We start from the raw sequence: 20,435 nt of genomic DNA, 5'->3' as shown, positions 1-20,435 counted from the left end.
CAAGAAGCAAATTTATAGGGAACGAAAATGGATCTGTTGCCTGGGCTTAGGATGGGAGTGAGGATTCACTGTAAGTGGAACAGCGAAGACTTTGTAACTACAGTGTGACTGCATTGGTGACTGCACAGCTACAAGCCTATGTAAGTCACATTTCCTTACAATGCTTGAATTCTAGATTATTTAAATTATGCCTAAATAAAGCTGTTTTTGAGGTATCCATATGATCTCTAAAAGATCCTCAGTGCTCAGAAAAAATAAAATTAAGATCCTAAGGATGGATCCAAAGTCTGATTATACCAAGGTAAGAAGATGTGAGCCAGGAAGAATTTCTGTGCACGGTTAGTGGGAGTAGAAGCCAGCCCAGCACTCTGGAGGACAATCGGTCCTGGCTGTGTGAGGTTACCCCCGTGCATAACCTACAACCACCAAGCCACTCCAGGGCAGATGCTGCAAGCAGCAGCCACCCAGAAAATTCTTCAGGCTTTGCATATCATATGGTCTCTGTCACAGATAATTAAACTCTGCCCTTGTATCACAAGACAACCACACACAAAATGTAAACAAATGAGATTGGCCATAAAACTTAATTTACGCAAATAGGCAGTGAACACAATTTAACTGCTGGGAGGTAGTTCTCTAATTCCTGCCCCAGAGAAAAACTTCCCTATGCTATCTCCAGCAGCTATGTTCAAAAATATCCACAGGACTTACTCATATTAGTAGCAAGTGAAAAACAACCCAAATGTCCACTAATAACAAAAAGAGTAAACTGTGACATATTTTCAAAATGAAATATAATACAGCAATAAAGATTTGTTCTTGCAACCTGAAATAACATGAGAAAAAAATCTTAGAAATAACATGAAGTCAGAAAAGCAATTCATAAAGAAGACATGAGATACGGCTGAATCACAAATATATGATTTTTAAAGTTCAAGAATAAGCAAAACAAGAACAGTGTGCCTCTTATGTAACCATAAAGTAGAAGGAAACTCAAAGAATGGTAAACATTCAGGCTGCAGCTAAGCTAAGGTATCCCCTGTATGCAAATGAAAGCCCTCAAAAGATTCTAGAAATGACCTAAGCGAGGGCAGAACATAAAGAATTTATTACTAGTTAGCATGATAAGCCAGTCAGGTGGATCATAACAAACCCTCAAAAGGTTTCTAGCCTCCATTTGAATTCAAACAGAATTAGCAAAATGACAAGGTGTGGGCAGGGAGGGGGGAAATCACCATAAAACTCAAAAGATAAAATACATGCATTGGCTACCCTTCTTTAGATTAATTTTTTTTCTGTGCAAGTAAATTTATAACTCCATCAATATTACAATCCTTAATTGACCTGATCCAGCCTCATCTCAAAAATGATTGTAGAAAAATTTAATTCTGGCACCATCTGGTGGCAATGCATGACAACAACAGCCCTTCAATTAGCTTATCTATTCTTCGACTATTTATTTAATAGGCATCTACTAGACATAGCAGTCTTTAAATCTCTCTAGGAATATAAGAAATAAAATATTCCCTAAAACAGGATTCCTATCTTTAAGAAAAAATCATTTAAATTATGATTATGAGAACTATAAGAAACTGCTGGGAATATAGCTCAGTGAATCAGAATTATGGGTTTGATACCCAGAACCTCATGACCCATGTGCACACACACACACACACACACACACACACACACACTCACACTCACTAACATACAACATGTCTGCTCTTAGAACTTTGCTTCCAAACTTTTCTGGCAAGAAATTCTTACAGGAAGCCAGGCGTGGTGGCACACGCCTTTAATCCCAGCACTTGGGAGGCAGAGGCAGGCGAATTTCTGAGTTCGAGGCCAGCCTGGTCTACAAAGTGAGTTCCAGGACAGCCGGAGCTATACAGAGAAACCCTGTCTCGAAAAAACCAAAAAAAAAAAGAAATTCTTACAGGCTCCCATACACACCAATACACACCAATGCAGCTTTCAAAGTAAAGAGCCACAGTGCTCTTGAAACATCATTCAAAAGACACACCGTCAATAAGACAAAAAGACCACCAACAGATTGGGAAAGGATCTTTACCTATCCTAAATCAGATAGGGGACTAATATCCAATATATATAAAGAACTCAAGAAGGTGAACTCCAGAAAATCAAATAACCCCGTTAAAAAATGGGGCTCAGAACTGAACAAAGAATTCTTACCTGAGGAATACCGAATGGCAGAGAAGCACCTGAAAAAATGTTCAACATCCTTAATCATCAGGGAAATGCAAATCAAAACAACCCTGAGATTCCACCTCACACCAGTCAGAATGGCTAAGATCAAAAATTCAGGTGACAGCAGATGCTGGCGAGGATGTGGAGAAAGAGGAACACTCCTCCATTGTTGGTGGGATTGCAAGCTGGTACAACCACTCTGGAAATCAGTCTGGCGGTTCCTCAGAAAATTGGACATAATACTACCAGAGGATCCAGCAATACCTCTCCTGGGCATATATCCAGAAGATGTCCCAACCGGTAAGAAGGACACATGCTCCACTATGTTCATAGCAGCCTTATTTATAATAGCCAGAAGCTGGAAAGAACCCAGATGTTCCTCAACAGAGGAATGGATACAGAAAATGTGGTACATTTACACAATGGAGTACTACTCAGCTATTAAAAGGAATGAATTTATGAAATTCCTAGGCAAATGGATGGATCTGGAGGGCATCATCCTGAGTGAGGTAACATATTCACAAAGGAACTCACACAATATGTACTCACTGATAAGTGGATATTAGCCCATAAACTTAGGATACCCAAGATATAAGATACAATTTGTTAAATGCGTGAAACTCAAGAAGAATGAAGACCAAAGTGTGAACACTGTGCCCCTTCTTGGAATTGGGAACAAAACACCCATGGAAAGAGTTACAGAGATAAAGTTTGGAGCAGTGAAGAAAGGATGGACCATCTAAAGACTGCCATATCCAAGGATCCTTCCCATAATCAGCTTCCAAACGCTGACACCATTGCATACACTAGCAAGATTTTGCTGAAAGGACCCAGATATAGCTGTCTCTTGTGAGACAATGCTGGGGCCTAGCAAACACAGAAGTGGATGCTCACAGTCAGCTATTGGATGGATCACAGGGTCCCCAATGGAGGAGCTAGAGAAAGTACCCAAGGAGCTAAAGGGAACTGCAACCCCATAGGTGGAACATTATTATGAACTAACCAGTACCCCAGAGCTCTTGACTCTAGCTGCATTTGTATCAAAAGATGGCCTAGTCGGCCATCACTGGAAAGAGAGGCCCATTGGACTTGCCAACTTTATATGCCCCAGTACAGGGGAATGCCAGGGCCAAGGGGTGGGGGTGGGTGGGTGGGGGACTGGGGGGGGGGAGTGTATTGGGGACTTTTTGGATAGCATTGGAAATGTAATTGAGGAAAATACCTAATAAAAAAAAAAAAAGACACAGCCTAATTTTCCCTTCCCTGACAGTGAGCTTGGCGGGGCTCACTTACAATGAAGAGAACCTGTCATTAGCAGTGGTGTGATCGCCAAGGACATCACCACGTCCACTGACAGAAGCGAACAGGAACATCATGATAAGATACAGGCAGACTGAAGACCCCACTTAGGGAAAAACACCATAAAACAGCAGCAGCCTGCCAGCTGCGAGAGTAAGCCTCCTAGGAGTTTGCTTCTCTGGGTTTCTTACGCTGTGGCTGACTGCAGGCATTGCCAACATGACTAAGCTCAGACACTCCAGAAGACGCTGAGAAGAAGTCAGTGTTTATTGTTGCTTTAAGCCGCTTAGCTTGAGGATAGCTCACTGTACAACTACATAAGATAACACAGTAAGTTATCGCTTCCTAGAATCAAATGCTATCAATAGTAGGGAACAAAACTAACTCGATATAGTTTAATATATTACTTGCTCATATATTATCAGGATTGATTCACACTAGAAATCTACAAAGTTGAGATCCTTTCTTTAATTCACTCAATTGTTTCCTAATACTCTTTCATAATATTCACCATTGCATGTGGTGTAAGCATGTGTGTGTATTCATGCATGTGTGTGCATGTGTGAGTGGGGGGTAGGGGGCTGAGATCAACACTTAATGCTATTCTCTACTCCTGTGACCTTATGCTCTGAGCCAGGCTCAGGTCCTTTCGGCCACACTGGTATTACAGACATACGCCACTGCACCTGGCTTCTATATGGGTGCTGAAGACCCAGACTCAGCTCCTCATGACTGTGATGGGTGCTGGAGACCCAGACTCAGCGCTTCATGACTATGGGGCAAGCATATGGGCTCTGCCAACTCAGCCACCTCCCCAGACCCAATACATATCACTCTCTAAAGCAATTCAAAGAAACAAAAGCCCAGACACATCTAGTTAGCCAGCAAGGATATATTTAATACCTCCATTTATAAAGCAACTACAGTGATCCTGGCAGGACTATGCCAGCAAAGTACCTGGACTTAATTCACAGTTGTTTTCATGAGATTATTTATGCTTTTTTTTTTAAGATTTATTTATTTATTATATGTAAGTATGCTGTAGCTGTCTTCAGACACTCCAGAAGAGGGCATCAGATCTCTTTACGGATGGTTGTGAGCCACCATGTGGTTGCTGGGATTTGAACTCAGGACCTTGGGAAGAGCAGTCTGTGCTCTTACCTGCTGAGCCATCTCACCAGCCCTTTTTTTTTTTTTTTTAAATTAAACATTCCTCCTGGATCTGCTACTTATAGAAAAAGGTATGGGTTTCCTTTACCTCTGTGAGAGATCCACAAGGCACACCACCGTGCAATGCTTCATCCAAGGCGCACAGGGTAGTAGACAGGAATGCTGGTGAGAGATGTGCAGACCTTTGTGTCTTTAACTCATAAGCCTGTGTGAGAAAAGCATCACGCATCTTTCAGCTACTAATCAATCAGAACCACAAACCAAATCTGTAACCACAAGCCAGCTCCTTCCTTCCTCTGTTATTTATTTGAGCAGTGACTAAGGGATTAGAACACTGGACAGCTACAATGCTAACAAGAGATGGAGATTTACAGACTATACCTGACCCAGCTCTGCTTGTCTAGAGGGCTTCACTGAAGAGCCAGATGTCTGTGCAAAACTCTGAATCCACTGTTAGATAAGCAAAAGGAAGGTAGACATTCCTGCCACAGAGGCAAGGGTGTGCACAGAAAGAGCAAGAAGCGGGAAAGCAGTGAAGGTAAGGGAAACTGCAAACAATGAATAATTAAACTCAGTTCACTCAGGATGGCTGAAAGGCAGACCATGACAGCAGGGTGGCCAGGAGCTCTAGGACAGAGGAAACATGATCATGTGACCATTTTAAACTTAGGGTGATTTGTGAAGCACAACTTGAAAGAGGCTGAAGAGAGGTGAGAAATGGCCCCTAAAAGATATCCACACCAAATCCCTGGAGCCCGTGTGAAGAAGGGGTCTGCAGATGTGACTTAAAGACCTTGGGATGAGGAGATAATCCTGGATTATTTGTGTGCATCACAAATGCTAACAAAAGTATTCATCTAAGACAGAGGCAAAGGCAACTTCACTGGAGGTAAATGTGATAGGAAGATGGAGCAGAGAGGGGGAATGGTCACAAGCCAGGGAATTCCAACCTTCTTCAGCAACTGGAAGAGGCTAGGAAGGGACGCTCCCCAAGAGACTCTGCAGAGGGTGCAGCTGTGTCTGAGCCAGACTGTGGGGCAACAACTTTCTCTCCTTCAGATGCACCCATTTGTGTTCAATACAACAAATTAGCACAATTTTGTTTTATGTGTACGGGTGTCATGTCTTCATGGATGTCTGTGTACCACAAGCATGCCTGCTGACTGAAGAGGCCAGAAGAAGGCATTGGATCCCCTGGGGCTGTAGGTATCGTGTGAGCCACCATTTTGGTGTCAGGAATTGAACCTGAGTCCTCTGGAAGAGCAGCCAGTGCCCTTAACTGCTGAGTCATCTTCCCAACACTACAAATTATTATTTTGAGAAGATACAAAGGTTGGCTTAGAATAGCAGTTCTCAACCTGTGTTGAGAACAACCCCAAAAGACCACCAGAAAACACAGATATTTACATTATGATTCCAACAGTAGCAAAACTACAGTTATGGCGTAGCAATGAAGCTAATTGGGGAATCACCACAACATGAGAAACTGTATTCAAGGGTTGCAGCCTTAGGCAGGTTGAGAACCACTGGCTTAGAAGAATAGCTTGAAGATGGATAATACTGGAAAATAGGGCACATGTTAGGAAGCTCTTCCAACCATTCCAAAGGATAATAATGGTAGCACAGGAAGTGCCAGAAATGGAGATGAAAACTGAGTGCTCATAGATGCTGCCTCCAGCTTCTCTCATTGGCTGTTTCTCTGTGACTCTCTTCTTCACTGTGTTCCACTGGCATAGCCTAAGCTATTCGATGAACAAGCACCCTTCTCACAGAACCTTTGCATTTGCCACCCCAATGGCAGACACTCCCCTGCCCCACCTCTACCTATCCCCAACGTGTTTGCCTGTCTTCCCTATTCATCCTTCACATTTTAGCTAAAGCATTGCTCTCACGAGGAAGCTATTCTGATCCCCCAAAGTAAATAACACCCCTTATTGTTAAGTTACACGAACCGTTTGCATCTGCGGGGCACAGGCCTTGCTTACTGTATGCAGAAGCTCGTGGACACCTCTGTAACTCAGGCCAGTCACTTTCATAAGTTCTAGTGGGGAGAGACTTAAAAAGTGCTAAAAGGAAAAAAAAAAGTAAAGAAAAATAGTTTAACATGCATGTGTAGCAAAGATATAATAATTAAAAAGAAATGTTCATCATGGGCTTTTTAAATTTAAAAGCAAAGCAAATATAAAACAGAAACTTGCGGCTGTCACAGTTTGTCTCTAGGACGAAGTTAAACTTGTTTATTGCAGATATATGTATGCCTCTTTTACATCCTACCACTGAGCTTCCTCACGCTTCCGTGTTCCTTAACTCAGACATGTGAGGCACGGTCTTTTTTCTACTCTATGACACAGTCCAGATGGCATGCATCAGTATCTGGGAAGATGCCCAAGCAACATCACGAACAGCACCCCAGTCCAAGTTCTTATGAATGCTGCACTTGAGTTTAGGTCCAAATGTATGCCCAGGAAGAACAGCTCAAAAAGGATTTGAAGCTGGGGGTGGGGTAGGGGTGAGGGCAACACCTTTAATTCCAGCACTTGGGAGGCAGAGGCAGGCGGATCTCTGAGTTCGAGGCCAGCCTGGTCTACAGAGTGAGTTCCAGGACAGCCAGGGCTACACAGAGAAACCCTGTCTCAAAAAATCAAAACAAAACAAAAAAAAAGTATTTGTTTTCTAGGCTAAAAGTTAACTCAAAGAAAATTATTTGACAACTGAGAGAACACTTCATATTCTTAAAACCAGCTGAAATATAAACATGATCACTAAATGTATTAACAGAAGAAAGAAAAATATCAATCCCCCAAAAATTATTTGTTGTGAAAAATCTGTTTAGTAAAGACAGGAATCCTAAAGTAAAGCTTTAGTCCTATTTTCCCTCTTAAGAGGGACGTTTTTCATTATTATACGTGTGGAACATGTAACATGTGGGAAAAAAAAAGAAAGGAAAAGGAAAGGGAAAAAAACAACTTCTGTTGTATACATTAATGAAGCCAAACCTAAAGATATACTGCCGGGCCAGGGGATAGAACTCAGCTGCAGAGCACCTCAGCCTGGGGTTCAAACCGCAGAATTAGTAAATCACGATAATAACACTGATTGTCAATCTCATACAGCCACGCTGTAATCTCAGTTGAGTCATATTTCTCAAGTGATGATGAAAATAATTTTTAAGTGGATTAAACTTCTCAGGAACCCCCCAAAAAGATGGAAGAGGTATTCTTCCTTACGTTGTGAACATTCTTGGCCTAAAATACAAATATTGGACTTCGATAAATAAAATTCCAGCTGAAATGCAACCTAAGGCACATACGGAAAGCATCACTGTTTAACTCACTTCTGTACAAATGAGCTTTTCCTTTCTGTCTATAGAGATGAGAAGTCAAGATTAGGAAGCTCCTTCAAATGATCTCTGTGGTCTGACCACTGAGGCAAACTTAGGGGTCACGGTTTAGCTAGATTGGCTACCTGGCAAGTTCTTTTGTCTCTATTTCCCTGGAGCTGGGAGTTCAGGTGTACACAGCCGGGCCCTGAGCTCAAGTCCTCATGTTGACATGGCAAGGACTTTACTGATGCCATCATGTCCCCAGCATCGCCCTCCCCCCACCCCCGCCCCACCTTACAATGCTAAATCTTTCTAACCCGAGTTTAACAGTTACTAATTATAATTAAAATTAATTTGTGCATAAAATCGAAGTAAAAGTGCATGACTGTTACCTGACAGTTAACAATCTGGTATCTGCTTAAACGGTCACACAACTCTGGAGGTAAACCCACTCGTCTTAGTTTCTTGCTGCTCATGTTTCCAGGGCTCCCAAAGAATCTTGAAAAACATAAGAAAACAATAAAAATGATGGTGGACAGATTATACAAAACACCCTATAAAATAAAGTGCTTCAAATTTCTCTATGTGCAAAGCAAAACATGGAAAAAATGCTAATAAAAAAAGGCGTAGGAAAGACACTTAACAACCAGGTACACCGAGAAAGCAGGCAACCTCAAAAAATACATGCCATGTAATCTTTTGCTATTACTTGACTTTAACAGGACTTCCCATTTACATAGTAGTCTAGTTTGCCTTTAGTCGCTGCGATAAAACACTGACCAAAAGCAAGTTGAGAAGAAAAGTTTGATTTGGCTTACAGATTATATTCCTTTGTCAAGGAAAACCAAGGCAGGAGCTGAAGGCAAGAGCTTGAAGCAGAAATGGAAGCTGAGAAGCTGGGCGTAGTGGCACACACCTTTAATTCCAGCACTCGGGAGACAGAGGCAGGCAGATTTCTGAGTTCGAGGCCAGCCTGGTCTACAAAGTGAGTTCCAGGACAGCCAGGGCTACACAAGGAAACCCTGTCTCAAAAAACCAAAAACAAACAAACAAACAAACAAAGAAAAAAGAAATGGAAGCTGAGACCACAAAAGACTACTGCTTACTGCTTGCTTCCGCAGTTTGCTCACCAGGCACTCTGGCTCACAAGAAGGACCACAGACACTGAGCCAAGCCCTTTTCCATCAACTAGCAGTCAAGAAAACAACCCCACAGATATGCTCACAGGCCCATCCGATGGGGACAATCATCAGATAGTCAACTGAGATTCCCTCTTCTCCTGAGTGCCAAGTATCAAGTTGATTATCACGACTAGCCATCACTTATAACATCTTAAGACACTGAGTGTTACTAACAAATTTTGTTTGGTTATGTAATCTTCAAGATGCATTTCCAAGTGGCAACTCTATACCGAACAAGAATGAACAGACGGGGGCTGGTGAGATGGCTCAGTGGGTAAGAGCACCCGACTGCTCTTCCGAAGGTCCAGAGTTCAAATCCCAGCAACCACATGGTGGCTCACAACCATCCGTAACGATATCTGGCGCCCTCTTCTGGAGTGTCTGAAGACAGCTACAATGTACTTACATATAATGAATAAATAAATCTTTAAAAAAAATAATAAATAAAAAATAAAATGTGTATGTGGGTGTTTAAAAAAAAAAAAAAAAGAATGAACAGACATCTGCTAAATATCAACCATGCTCTAAAACCTTATATTTAATATTCTTGACAGACTATAATAAAAGTAAAATGTTCTTTTTCACATATGAGAAGGCTAATGTGTAAAAGTCAGTTATCCCACTGTCATCAGAAAATAAATAAATAACAGATTTAGAGTTTCATTAGGCAGCTTGTCCTGAGACCTATCCTCTTACCCACTACTACTGTAGAATCACAAATCTTATTTCACCCTTGCTTTTTCTAAAGAGTCAGAACAAATTTCAATCAAACGTTATCAATAAAATTCTTCATTATACTAGCCGCTTACTGTCCCATGTAGAATTAAATTCTGCTCTTCCTATAGCTTAGATAGCTAATGAGACTCATGAAGTACTTGTCTTCAGGGAGTTAGAACTGTTGTAATCTCTGTAATAATGCCTGCAAAGAAGAGGCTGTGCGTCTCATTGAAATGGCAAAATATCCTCCAGAAATAATAGGAACTCATTATTCCATGGAATAAAGTAATAATCAATAACTATATAAACAAAAGAACAAAACTACACACAAGAATTAAGATTCCTACTACCAACACTATATATAGCCCAAGTCTACTTAACACTTAAATATCTGAATTACATTAAATAACCCTCCTCTCTCTCTCTTCATCCCCCATCTTCTACTCCCCTCTCTCCACACAAAACCAAAATACATTCTCTTTATTTCTTTCCGTTGGAATCTTGTAAGGAGGATTTGTTTCCTTAAGAGAAAATTTACCAACATTTATACGCTACTCTATTGCCTACTGCTTCTCAGATAAGGTAGTTCCAGGCAATAACATCATATAACGAATAAGTTCAGACCCTCAAAGAACAAAAATAAAAAACACCTACGACCCCAAATTACAAAGACCTTAGCAATAACCACTCTGATTTACAGTAACACTCTCACCACTTGCCCTCGATTCTGCTTATGGCTTCAAGTTATTTCCCTACTCTCCCAAATATAATATAAACTTTCCAAATATAACATTCTCTGTTCATTTGTTTCTTTCACCAATATTAAGCACATGCTATGCTAAGTTTATGTCCTCCCTTTTGCATACTTACAATTGAAGAATGAAGAGACATATATTCAAGTAACTACATCTAGGTGACAGGTATTGTAGTTGCTATGTACACGTGCTACTGAGATAGGGAGAAGTCTCGAATTGGTCTGACAAAAATTAGGTTGCATGTCACAATCCTACTAAAAGTAGTTCCCTTAAAAGTTAGTTTCATTGCTTAAAATGCTTCATGGGACCATCATGTGACAACTTCCAAACTTTTATGATCAATCATATTTTTTTCAACTTGAAAAGAGCATCTCTTACTTAGCTCTTGTCTTTCGGGCAAAGTTGTCCTCATGTGTAAAACAAGGGTGATTCTAATTTCTACTCCAGAGCTGGTGCATAACGCTCAAGGTAGGCACTCATTATAGACATGTGATTCTTCTAACGTGACCATCCACAACGTTAGGTTAGGTTACTCAAACACATATTTCTCCATGCTTTCCTTTCTTCCTGGTGTGTGCGTGAGCGCATACGAGACAGAGGAGACAGCATCTCAGACTGAATTTCTGTTAGGCGCTCAATAAAAATAGTGAAGCAACAAACCCAGATATTTTACGGAGGCTGAGGGATTAATTTATTTATCGGGCCATTATTATGCGCCAGACACTAGTTTTAAATGCTTCGGATGTTTTTAATAAACACACGAACTAGCCAAGGGATCGAGCCAGCATTCGAATCCAGAAATCTGACTCCAGATTCCGCGCTCTTAACACCTAAACTTGCCCGGATGCCTAATTTGCCCAAGAGCGGAGGAAGAAGTATCAAGAGTTAGAAAACCTGACGCAAAATATCCTAATAAAACAGGACACCTTACAAGCATCACTCGCCTCCCTAAAGGAAGTCGGAAGCTCCAGGACCCCGTCCGGGTTCCAGGGACGAGCCCCGTTACAGAGTACGTGCTCAACACGCAGGACTTTCCGCGACCCCGGTATCAACAGCCACAGGCTCCAAGAGGGAGCACAAGATAATGAACACACCCTCCTTCCCGCAACTGCCCCCTCAGAAAACTCCAGTACCAGGTCAGCAGCGTGGAACTTTCAAAGTTTCCCCCACCCTCACACAATTACCCGCGAAAAGTGCGAGCACCAACATCTGGGGCTCTGGTTGGTTGGTATTCTGGCGACTTATCCAATCAGAAGCAGGAAAATCTCGGGTTAGCCCAGCTGTATTTTGGGAATTGTAGTTCAGTCTCGAAGGTTAATCGAATTAAAATTTTCCTTTGTAGTGATTGTTTAAATCGAGGGGCGGAACCTTTCAAGACAAATGTAGAAGAGGGAAAACCCTGACTGGAAATTCTTTTCCTCAGTGAATCGCATTTTAAAGTTATTTCCTGGGCCAGAGAAGGTTCTTTTGTGGGGCTGAGGGGTTGGAAAAAGGGTGGGCAATATGCCCTATTCCCGTTTTGGGATGAGAGTTTTGTGTTTCCTTTGCACTGTTCAACACACTTAGATGGTGAAAATGACCGGGAAATACTAACTAAAGCGTCTCAAACTAAAATACATTGAAAAAAACCACTGAGTTTAGTTGAAAAAATAAAGGAAGTCAAGTAGGTTTAGTATTTAAAACAGCTGCGTTAAGAAAAACTAATAAACTTAAGAACTGACTTGATTACATGATTTGTGAAAAGCCTTTGCTCACTCTTTGTTTTCGTTTGCAACTCTTTTGTACCGACCTCAGTTTTTCGATGGATATATAATTATATATGATATACTCACGATAGAATTAGATTGAATAATGATACAGGAAGATCCAGAATTCCTGTGGCTAACCTATCGTCTATCACTGGTTGGCACGGAAAATGTTGACATCAAAAAAAAAAAAAAAAAGTGGTGGGTCCGGAGCGTGGATCACAGATATTCCTGGCCCCAGCTCCCCCAAAACGAGTAACTGAGGGTGTTTCGAGGAGGAGCAATCATAATCAGGGAGAGTCCTCAGTCCAGTAGCTAGCGGATCTAACTCTTCCTTAGAGTCCCCGTAGCAATCAGGTGGTATCACGTGACTCAAACAAACAGGGCACTTGATTTGCATCTTGCTTCTCCTGAGCCAATAAGAGTGGCGCTCTCTTTCGTCATCGCCGCCCCTTCCACCACTCTTCGCAATGGGACTTGTCACCTGACCGGGATCAAACATGGCTGCTCTGGACGGGAAAATGCACTCGACTCCCGGAGCAGGTGAGTGTAAGGCGCAGGGAAGATTGCGAGGGTGCTGTCCACGACCCCGCTAGGGGGAGCATCCCTGTCCCCCAGCCTCCCAGCTCCACAGTTCAGCCCCAGATTGATCTCCTAATCTTTAGCCTCTGTCTTAACAGAAGGCTCTAACCAAGGGAGTTTTCATCCTTACCAAGGCATCCACCAAACCTAGAGATTTGTAATCTGACTGACAAAATGTTCAGGAGGGAATGCGGAAGTAAATTTATGTGTCTGCGCCCCAGGCTAACACAAATATTAAGATTGTTATATGTGAGGTCTGCGGTAGGAGATGGGGTCCATCCATTAGAGAAAGAGACAGCTCGCAAAAGGAGATAGTAACAGGTCAAATTAAACCCAAAACAATCATTAGAAAAGTAAGTTCTATCGTTTCCTTTCGAGCCAGTAGCTGGTGGTTCATCAAAAGTTTCGTTTCTTCTCAGCTCGTGTGGTGTTTCTAGGGGGTACTCCACGGATGAGAAAATTGAGAATGTATTTCGCGTAACGCCTCTATTTTCTATGTACCTGCACTCTGTGCTGGGAAAATGAGTTACCCATTTGGGAAAGAGGAAACCGCTACAGAGGAGCAGCTTTTTGAATTTTTCTGTGAGTGCCTGCGGAGGGGAGATTGGGAGTTGGCACAAGCATGTGTACCTCAACTACACCGGGGACAAGGAGAGATCCCCCAAAAGGTGGAGGACATACTACAGGCGCTGGTGCAGTGTCCTGTTCTGCTAAGGTAAGCGATCCCCCACTCCTACCAGGATCTAAGAGAGGAAGATAGTAGTTAAGTATTTGTACTCTAGTCTCTCTCTCTCTCTCTCTCTCTCTCTCTCTCTCTCTCTGTGTGTGTGTGTGTGTGTGTGTGTGTGTGTGTGTGGTTTTTTGAGACAGGATTTCTCTGTATTGCCCTGGCTGTCCTGGAACTCACTTTGTAGACCAGGCTGGCCTCAGAAATCCGCCTGCCTCTGCCTCCCGAGTGCTGGAATTAAAGATGTGCACCACCACACCCAGCTATACTCTATACTCTAGTCTTTATGCGCCCCCCTCCCCCAGTCAGCTACTATCTTAAAAAGTTAGCAGACAGGGAACACATTTCAATATTCTGATGTTTTATCTGTGTAATGTATTTTATATCTAATGTACTCCAATGGCCATGAATTACGCTCTGCAGCTGAGTTTAGGCCTGACTACCATAAGGATCCTGAATATCATTTCTTGTTTATTAGCTATAGAAGATGGCTTAACTGCATGTTGTCTCCAAAAGACAAACCCTGTTCATTCCTCTTGCTTACAAGACTGATGATGGTGTTGCTCTGACAAAGAGGTGAAAATGCATTGACTTAAAATGTTTTATTGTGAAATAATCATAGACCCACAAAAGGCTGAAATACAATAGAGTTGGCACAAGCTTTTTCCAGCTTCCCCAGTTGTGACAACTCATTCCAGCTGTATGTGCTAAAGCAGCAAAACCAGGAAAAGTGCATTACTATAGAAAACTATGCAGTTTTATCCATTCAGGGGTTGATATACGCCCACTGTAATAAAGATACAGAAGTTCTGCACACTACACATGAGTCCTCTCACTCCTTGCTACTCTACTGTATGTTTGCACTATGACCCCTTCTTGCCTCATGAGAACCACAGTTCTCTATCCTAGATCTTAAATTAAGTTCTTTAAGGTGTGTACTACCGCCCAAACTGCCGACATAAAGTAAGGCTTATGAATTCCTATAACTATATAGTTATAAGTGAATCACTATGAACTCCCTTTATTCTTTTATATTTGATTCATTTTCTGTGTTCAAAAGTACTCTTAGGAGCTGAGTATGGTAATTTAACCCATGCATCTCAACTGAGGCAGGAGTAATGTCATGAGTTCAGGGCCAGCCTGGACTACAATGTGAAACCCTATCTCAAAACAGTGAAGGACAGTGTGTGTGTGTGTGTGTGTGTGTGTGTGTGTGTGTGTGTTTCAGATAACATTCATTACTGTGATTTTCTCTGTAGGAATATACTTAAAAATAAAACTAAGTGTCAGGTATTGGGAGGCTGTGTCTGCAGCTCCAGACACTCTAGAAGATGAAACAGAGGAGCCTGAGCCCGGGGTTTCTATAGCATAGCCATCCAGCATGGCAGCACTGCAACTGCAAAGCTAAGATACAACTGGATAAGGTGCAGGCATTAATGCAAGCTGGAAGTTATGGGGCTCTGTTTTGTTGAACTGTTACTTACAACTGAGAATTTCTCACTAGGACTTACCTGTTCAGCTCTAAAGTGGGCTGACTGAAAACTGAACCATAAAGCATGAACCACAAAGGGGAAAAGGGTGGACTAAGACTCGTATTTTACTAAATCAATCTTTCTTTCTTTCTTTTTAGATGTGGGCCAGACATCAACCCTCAAAGATTAGCCTGGCTCTGGCTTCTCGTATTAGAAAAATGGCTGGCCCCAGAAAAGGTACGTGGGTTTACATTTAAATTTTTCCCTGAGGCCAGGACTGAAAAGAACTAGAAGGAGCTCAGAGATCTTCCTTCTTTCTGTCACTTCCTTTATTTGGTGGTTAGTTGTTGTTGTCTTCGTGTAGACTGTGGAAATTATTTGCTCATTAATTTGCCCTGGTGGCTTGGTGTATTATCATTTGGAGTGATGCTGTTTTGTTAAATATCTCTAGAAGTCCTGCTTTTGAAACAAACTTTGTGGGGCTCAGTGACTATGCCAAGATGATGGGGGCATGGTGGTACAAGCCTGCAGTCCCAGCTTCTCAAGAAGCTGAACAAGAAAATCACTTTGCCTGGAGAGCTTAATGAGACTGTGTCTCAAAAAAGAGTGTGTGTGTGTGTGTGTGTGTGTGTGTGTGTGTGTGTATACATGTGTGTATAAACAAGGAACATTTGACTCAAGAAAAATGACTCTGGGAAAGCCAGACATGAAACCAAGATCTTATCACCCTCTACCCCTGTCCACTTTCTATTTCATAATTATTTTAGCCCATATGGACTTCAAAGTAAGAAATTCAATTTTTGCTGGGGGGTAGTGGTATACACCTTTAATCCCAGCACTTAGAAAGCAGAGGCAGGAGGATCTCTATGTTTTCAAGGCCAGCCTGGTATACAAAGAAGGTTACAGGACAGCCAAGGCTACACAGAGAAACCTTGTCGCAAAAAAAAAAAAAAAAAAAAAAAAATTTAAGTATTTATCATTTTGCCTAATTTTTCTTGTATTCATTGCTTTCACGCCAGAATTAATTTTATATTTATGTTTTGCACATTTGTCCCTCCCACAACTGTCCAAAAACACCAAAGTTCTTGTTCTAAATGTAACTTTTCTGTTGTGATGTTGTTGTTGTTTTTGAGACGGGGGTTGTCTGTGTAGCCCTGGCTGTTCTGAAACTTACTCTGTAGACCAGGCTGGCCTTGAACTCACAGAGATCCACCTGCCCCTGCCTCCTGAGCCCCGGGATCAAAGGTGTGCGCCACCACTGCCCAGCCTAAATGTATCTTCTAGACAGAGTTTTAGGTGGTTGTCTAGCAAAGAGAAATTACAGAAAGACTAGCAGAAGTAACAAGTAAGAGAAGCAAAATTGTAAAATAATGAAACCTAGGATAAGTAAGACTCAGAACTGAAGAGGGGAAAGAGAACAAAAATGAAGTAAAGTAGAAGAGATTCCATAGCATCTCAAAGGGAGGGGGAGATCGAGGCTTTGCTACTGAGTGAGGACCTTCCATTACAAACATGAAGTCCCTTGCACTGACTGAGTGACCTTTCCCCTCTGGGGAAGAGGTCTGCTTGCTTACTGGTGGCCTCACAGCTTGCTTATTCTCGGGAAGCTTGCTCAATACCATCAGGTGCTGAGTTTCACATGCCGGGCTTCCCAGCCTAGCCTGGGAAAGGTCCTGGTTTTGGCCAATATCAGACAGATTATCTAGTTCTTAAAGCTCCCGGGGTCCGCTTCTTTAAACAGTTACAGGAGTAGTTTTGTTGTTCGGAGAATTATAAACTTTTGTAAGGACCAAGTCTCCGGGTGCATTTTGGAATGCCACAGAACCTGTTGTGGCTTCATGCTCTAGAAACTCGCAGCAGCTTAGTGTTCCAGGCTCCTAGCGCCTGCCAAGAGCTGCCTTTTAATTATTAGTTGAACCATTGATGCTGGTTTTATCCCTTTATTCACTTTTATCTTCTGTTTCTTTTATCTTGCTGTGGCTTAGGCCTACAAGTATAAGCATGTGTATAAAGGTTTAGCTGCAGCAATGTGTGCTGATAAGCTGATGCTAAAAGCGGGAAAACTAGAAATAACCCTCACGCCCCTAGTTCACAGGATTGCTTATTAAACAGAAGCATATCTATCTGTAATAAATACACTATGCCACTGTTCAAAATGATATAGTAAATGGATTTTCAGTGTCATTAGTAATACTCCTTTGTTGGGGATTCTTTTATTTGTTATAGGGTTTTTTTTTTGTAATCTTTTTCTACATCAAAAATGTATTGCTTTTTAAAAAAATTTCATGTTGGAATAATTAGAAAATGCACCTTAACCATTTCACTTCCAGTTAAGATTATTTTTAAAACACATAGTTTCATGCATGCCATGGGTTTCTTGATTTGGAAATGAAATATGGTACCCCTGTGCTAGGCATGCTCGCTAAATAAACATTAGATTCCCTCCCCTTTGTTGTTGTTTTTTCCCCAACAACTGGTATAGAAAGGATAGAGAAGCTGGGTGTGGTGGCGCACACCTTTAGTCCTAGCACTTGGGAGGCAGAGGCAGAGGCAGGCGTAGATAATTCATTCTTGTTGTTTGTTTTATATTGTGTTTACGCTGTGTTTGTTTTTAGGTATATGGGTCTTTGGCCTGCGTATATATCTCAGCAGCTAAACTATTTCCCCAGTGCAGGTTTTGGGATTTTTTTGTTTGTTTGTTTGTTTGGTTTTGGTTGGTTGGTTGATTTGGTTCAGTTTTGTCTCAAAATGTAGCTCTGCCTGGCCTAGAACTCACCATGTACACCACAATGGCCTTGAACTCTCTGATGTTTGCCTGCCTCTGCCTCCCAATTGCTGGGACTAAAAGCTAGAATTAATGGTATGCACTATCACACCCAGCCTTTTTTTTTTAAATGTGGTGCTGGAGGTCTAAACTTAGGTCCTCATGCTTGTGGGGCAAGCACTTTTTCAAATGAGCCACCTTTCCTAGCACCTGCATATTAATCTAAAGAGAGTTCAAGTTTAACCAACTTTATTTCCAAAGGAAAGAATCTAAAACCATATCCAGGAAGGCTGGAGAGATGGCTCAGAAGTTAAGAGCACTGGCTGCTCTTCTAATGGTTCAATTTCCAGCACCCATATTGCAGTTCACAACCATCTGTAACTCCAGTCTCAGGGATCTGACATCCTCTTCTGGCCTCTGCAGACACCAAGCTTACACATGGTGCACAAACATATATAAATCACCCATATACCTAAAAATAAAAACAAATCTGTTTTTAAAATTTTATCCAGAGAATGAATGGCTAAAAGTACTTTATCTTAGAGAAATATCAGAAATAAGAGTAACTAAAGAGAATTGTATTTATTAAGCAAAGCATATGCCTCGCCTCTAACTGCTTACTCTTCCTCTAGAAATTACTTTCTACAGCTATCCGGAGAAAACTGGAGTTTCTCTTTTTGTCAGAAGACCTCCAAGGTGATATTCCAGAGACCATCCTCAAGGTAAGAGAGACTGAGGGCCACCTGCAGCCACTCAACAAATTCAACTTCAAGAGGGCAGTGGGTAAGCAGGTCTCTTAAATGTTAGCTGCCCTTTGTTTTCAGAGAAAGCAAAACAGGCCCCTCCAAGGGTAGTTTAGTCTGAATATCAACTTACCTGATTTTGGAATTCTGAAAGCAGATTGCCCAGCAGTACAAATTGGAACAAACAATTGTTCTTTGCATTCCCCCTAGGAACTCATTGCTTAGGTTTATTGTAAGATATTTGAATTGTTGACCAGTAGATGATAGAGAATTCATGGGAGGAAAGGAACTAATATTTGACAGAGTTGTCTTTTATAACAGATACACTGATATTTTATAGCTGATCATTACAACAACCTAGGGGCAGATTCTAACTAAGTGTTCTCTGTGTCTGGGTCAGCATGCTTGTATATGCCAATAATCAAGAATTTGAGGCCAGCCTGAGCGATGCAGCAAAAATCTGTCTCTATTGCCACCCCACCCCAGAAAAAAATTAGCAGTTAATAAATAAATGCTATAGATGTAGTTATCTGAATTTATAGATTATAGATAGAAAAAAGTTAGCAATCAATAAATAGATGATATAGAAATAGTTAATATCAGTTATGTATCAATTACTACTTAAGTGCTCAAGACTTAATACCTCATCTATTGATTTTAATTTGTATTAGCATTATGTAGGGGGCTTGCACATTCTAGGCCATCACTCTGTCCTTGATCCTCACTCCAGCCCATAGTTTTCTTAAGACCAGATACCAGGTAAGGCATATTCATGGTAAGATTTGTGTGAGAACTGACTTGAGTGAGTTCAAGGGCTCATGGACTTGCAATTAATAAAAAAGCCATCCCTGCACAGCATCTATAGATGTGGAAAACAGTGCACTTCCCTTCTCCTTCACTCTGGCTATACAAACAGACTATACAGAATCAGGCTTTTAACAGTCTAGTTCAGGAGGCAGAGCTAATACACATATGAGAGGTTTTCTTTTTTTTCAAAACAGAGATTCTCTGTGTAGTATCTTTGGCTATTCTAGAACTTGACTTGTAGACTAGGATAGCTTTGAAGTCACAGAGATGCACCTGCCAGCGCCTCCTGAGTATCGTGTAAAGGCATGCACCACTATGCCTGGCTTATGAAACATTGTTTTTAATAAACCATATTGTACTCATTTAATTGTGTTGAACGTGTGTGGATTAGAATATTAATAAAAAGCAAGAGCCTCTGATGTCTGTTGCTATAACTAAATACCACAGGCTAGGTAATTTGTAAAACAGATTTCTTTAGTTCATAGTTTGGACACTATGAAAAATAACAACACACTGTGTCTGCTCAGCATCTGGAAGAGCCTTCTTGCTGCACCATAACGTGGCAGAGGGCATCACAAAGTGAGAGGGGACAGGTGTGCGAACTCAGGGAATCTCTTGTAAGGCTGGGAATAGCGTGGGGATGGGCCATGTGGTTAGAGTCCATCTAATCTTCACTATCTCCCAAAGACTTAGTCTCCAAACACTAACACATGAAATCGGAGACTACGTTTCCAACACATGAACTATTTTTGTTGTTATTTTGATTTTTTTTGTTTGTTTGTTTTTTTCGAGACAGGGTTTCTCTGTGTAGCCCTGGCTGTCCTGGAACTCACTCTGTAGACCAGGCTGGCCTCAAACTCAGAAATCCGCCTGCCTCTGCCTCCCGAGTGCTGGTATTAAAGGCATGCGTCTGATTTCTTGAGACAACATCTTGTCATAGCCC

At 41.5% G+C, this 20,435-nt stretch overlaps 2 protein-coding genes across 4 annotated transcripts in view; one reads left to right on the top strand and one right to left on the bottom strand.

Moving 5' to 3' along the window:
- Nucleotides 1-12,732, bottom strand: part of Rad51b (RAD51 paralog B) — a 520,188-nt gene extending 507,456 nt beyond the window's left edge. For both annotated transcript variants that reach the window (XM_029484370.2, XM_029484371.2), the window contains exons 1-4: nucleotides 12,485-12,732; nucleotides 8,392-8,497; nucleotides 6,630-6,743; nucleotides 4,766-4,882 (exon numbers count right to left, since the gene is read on the bottom strand). In XM_029484370.2, coding sequence (XP_029340230.1) covers nucleotides 4,766-4,882; nucleotides 6,630-6,743; nucleotides 8,392-8,475 — 315 coding nt within the window. In that variant the 5' untranslated portion in view covers nucleotides 8,476-8,497; nucleotides 12,485-12,732. The remainder of the gene's footprint in view (nucleotides 1-4,765; nucleotides 4,883-6,629; nucleotides 6,744-8,391; nucleotides 8,498-12,484) is intronic.
- A 137-nt stretch (nucleotides 12,733-12,869) lies between these two features.
- Zfyve26 (zinc finger FYVE-type containing 26) overlaps nucleotides 12,870-20,435 on the top strand; it is a 70,057-nt gene continuing 62,491 nt past the window's right edge. For both annotated transcript variants that reach the window (XM_021178747.3, XM_021178746.3), the window contains exons 1-4: nucleotides 12,870-12,940; nucleotides 13,399-13,694; nucleotides 15,337-15,415; nucleotides 18,575-18,664. In XM_021178747.3, coding sequence (XP_021034406.1) covers nucleotides 13,501-13,694; nucleotides 15,337-15,415; nucleotides 18,575-18,664 — 363 coding nt within the window. In that variant the 5' untranslated portion in view covers nucleotides 12,870-12,940; nucleotides 13,399-13,500. The remainder of the gene's footprint in view (nucleotides 12,941-13,398; nucleotides 13,695-15,336; nucleotides 15,416-18,574; nucleotides 18,665-20,435) is intronic.

Source organism: Mus caroli, unplaced genomic scaffold (assembly GCF_978045245.1).
Source record: "Mus caroli unplaced genomic scaffold, Mus_caroli_1 scaffold_14, whole genome shotgun sequence".
Taxonomy (NCBI): domain Eukaryota; kingdom Metazoa; phylum Chordata; class Mammalia; order Rodentia; family Muridae; genus Mus; species Mus caroli.
The sequence above is the reverse complement of the archived record's forward strand: the minus strand, read 5'-3'. Positions and strand labels throughout refer to the sequence as shown.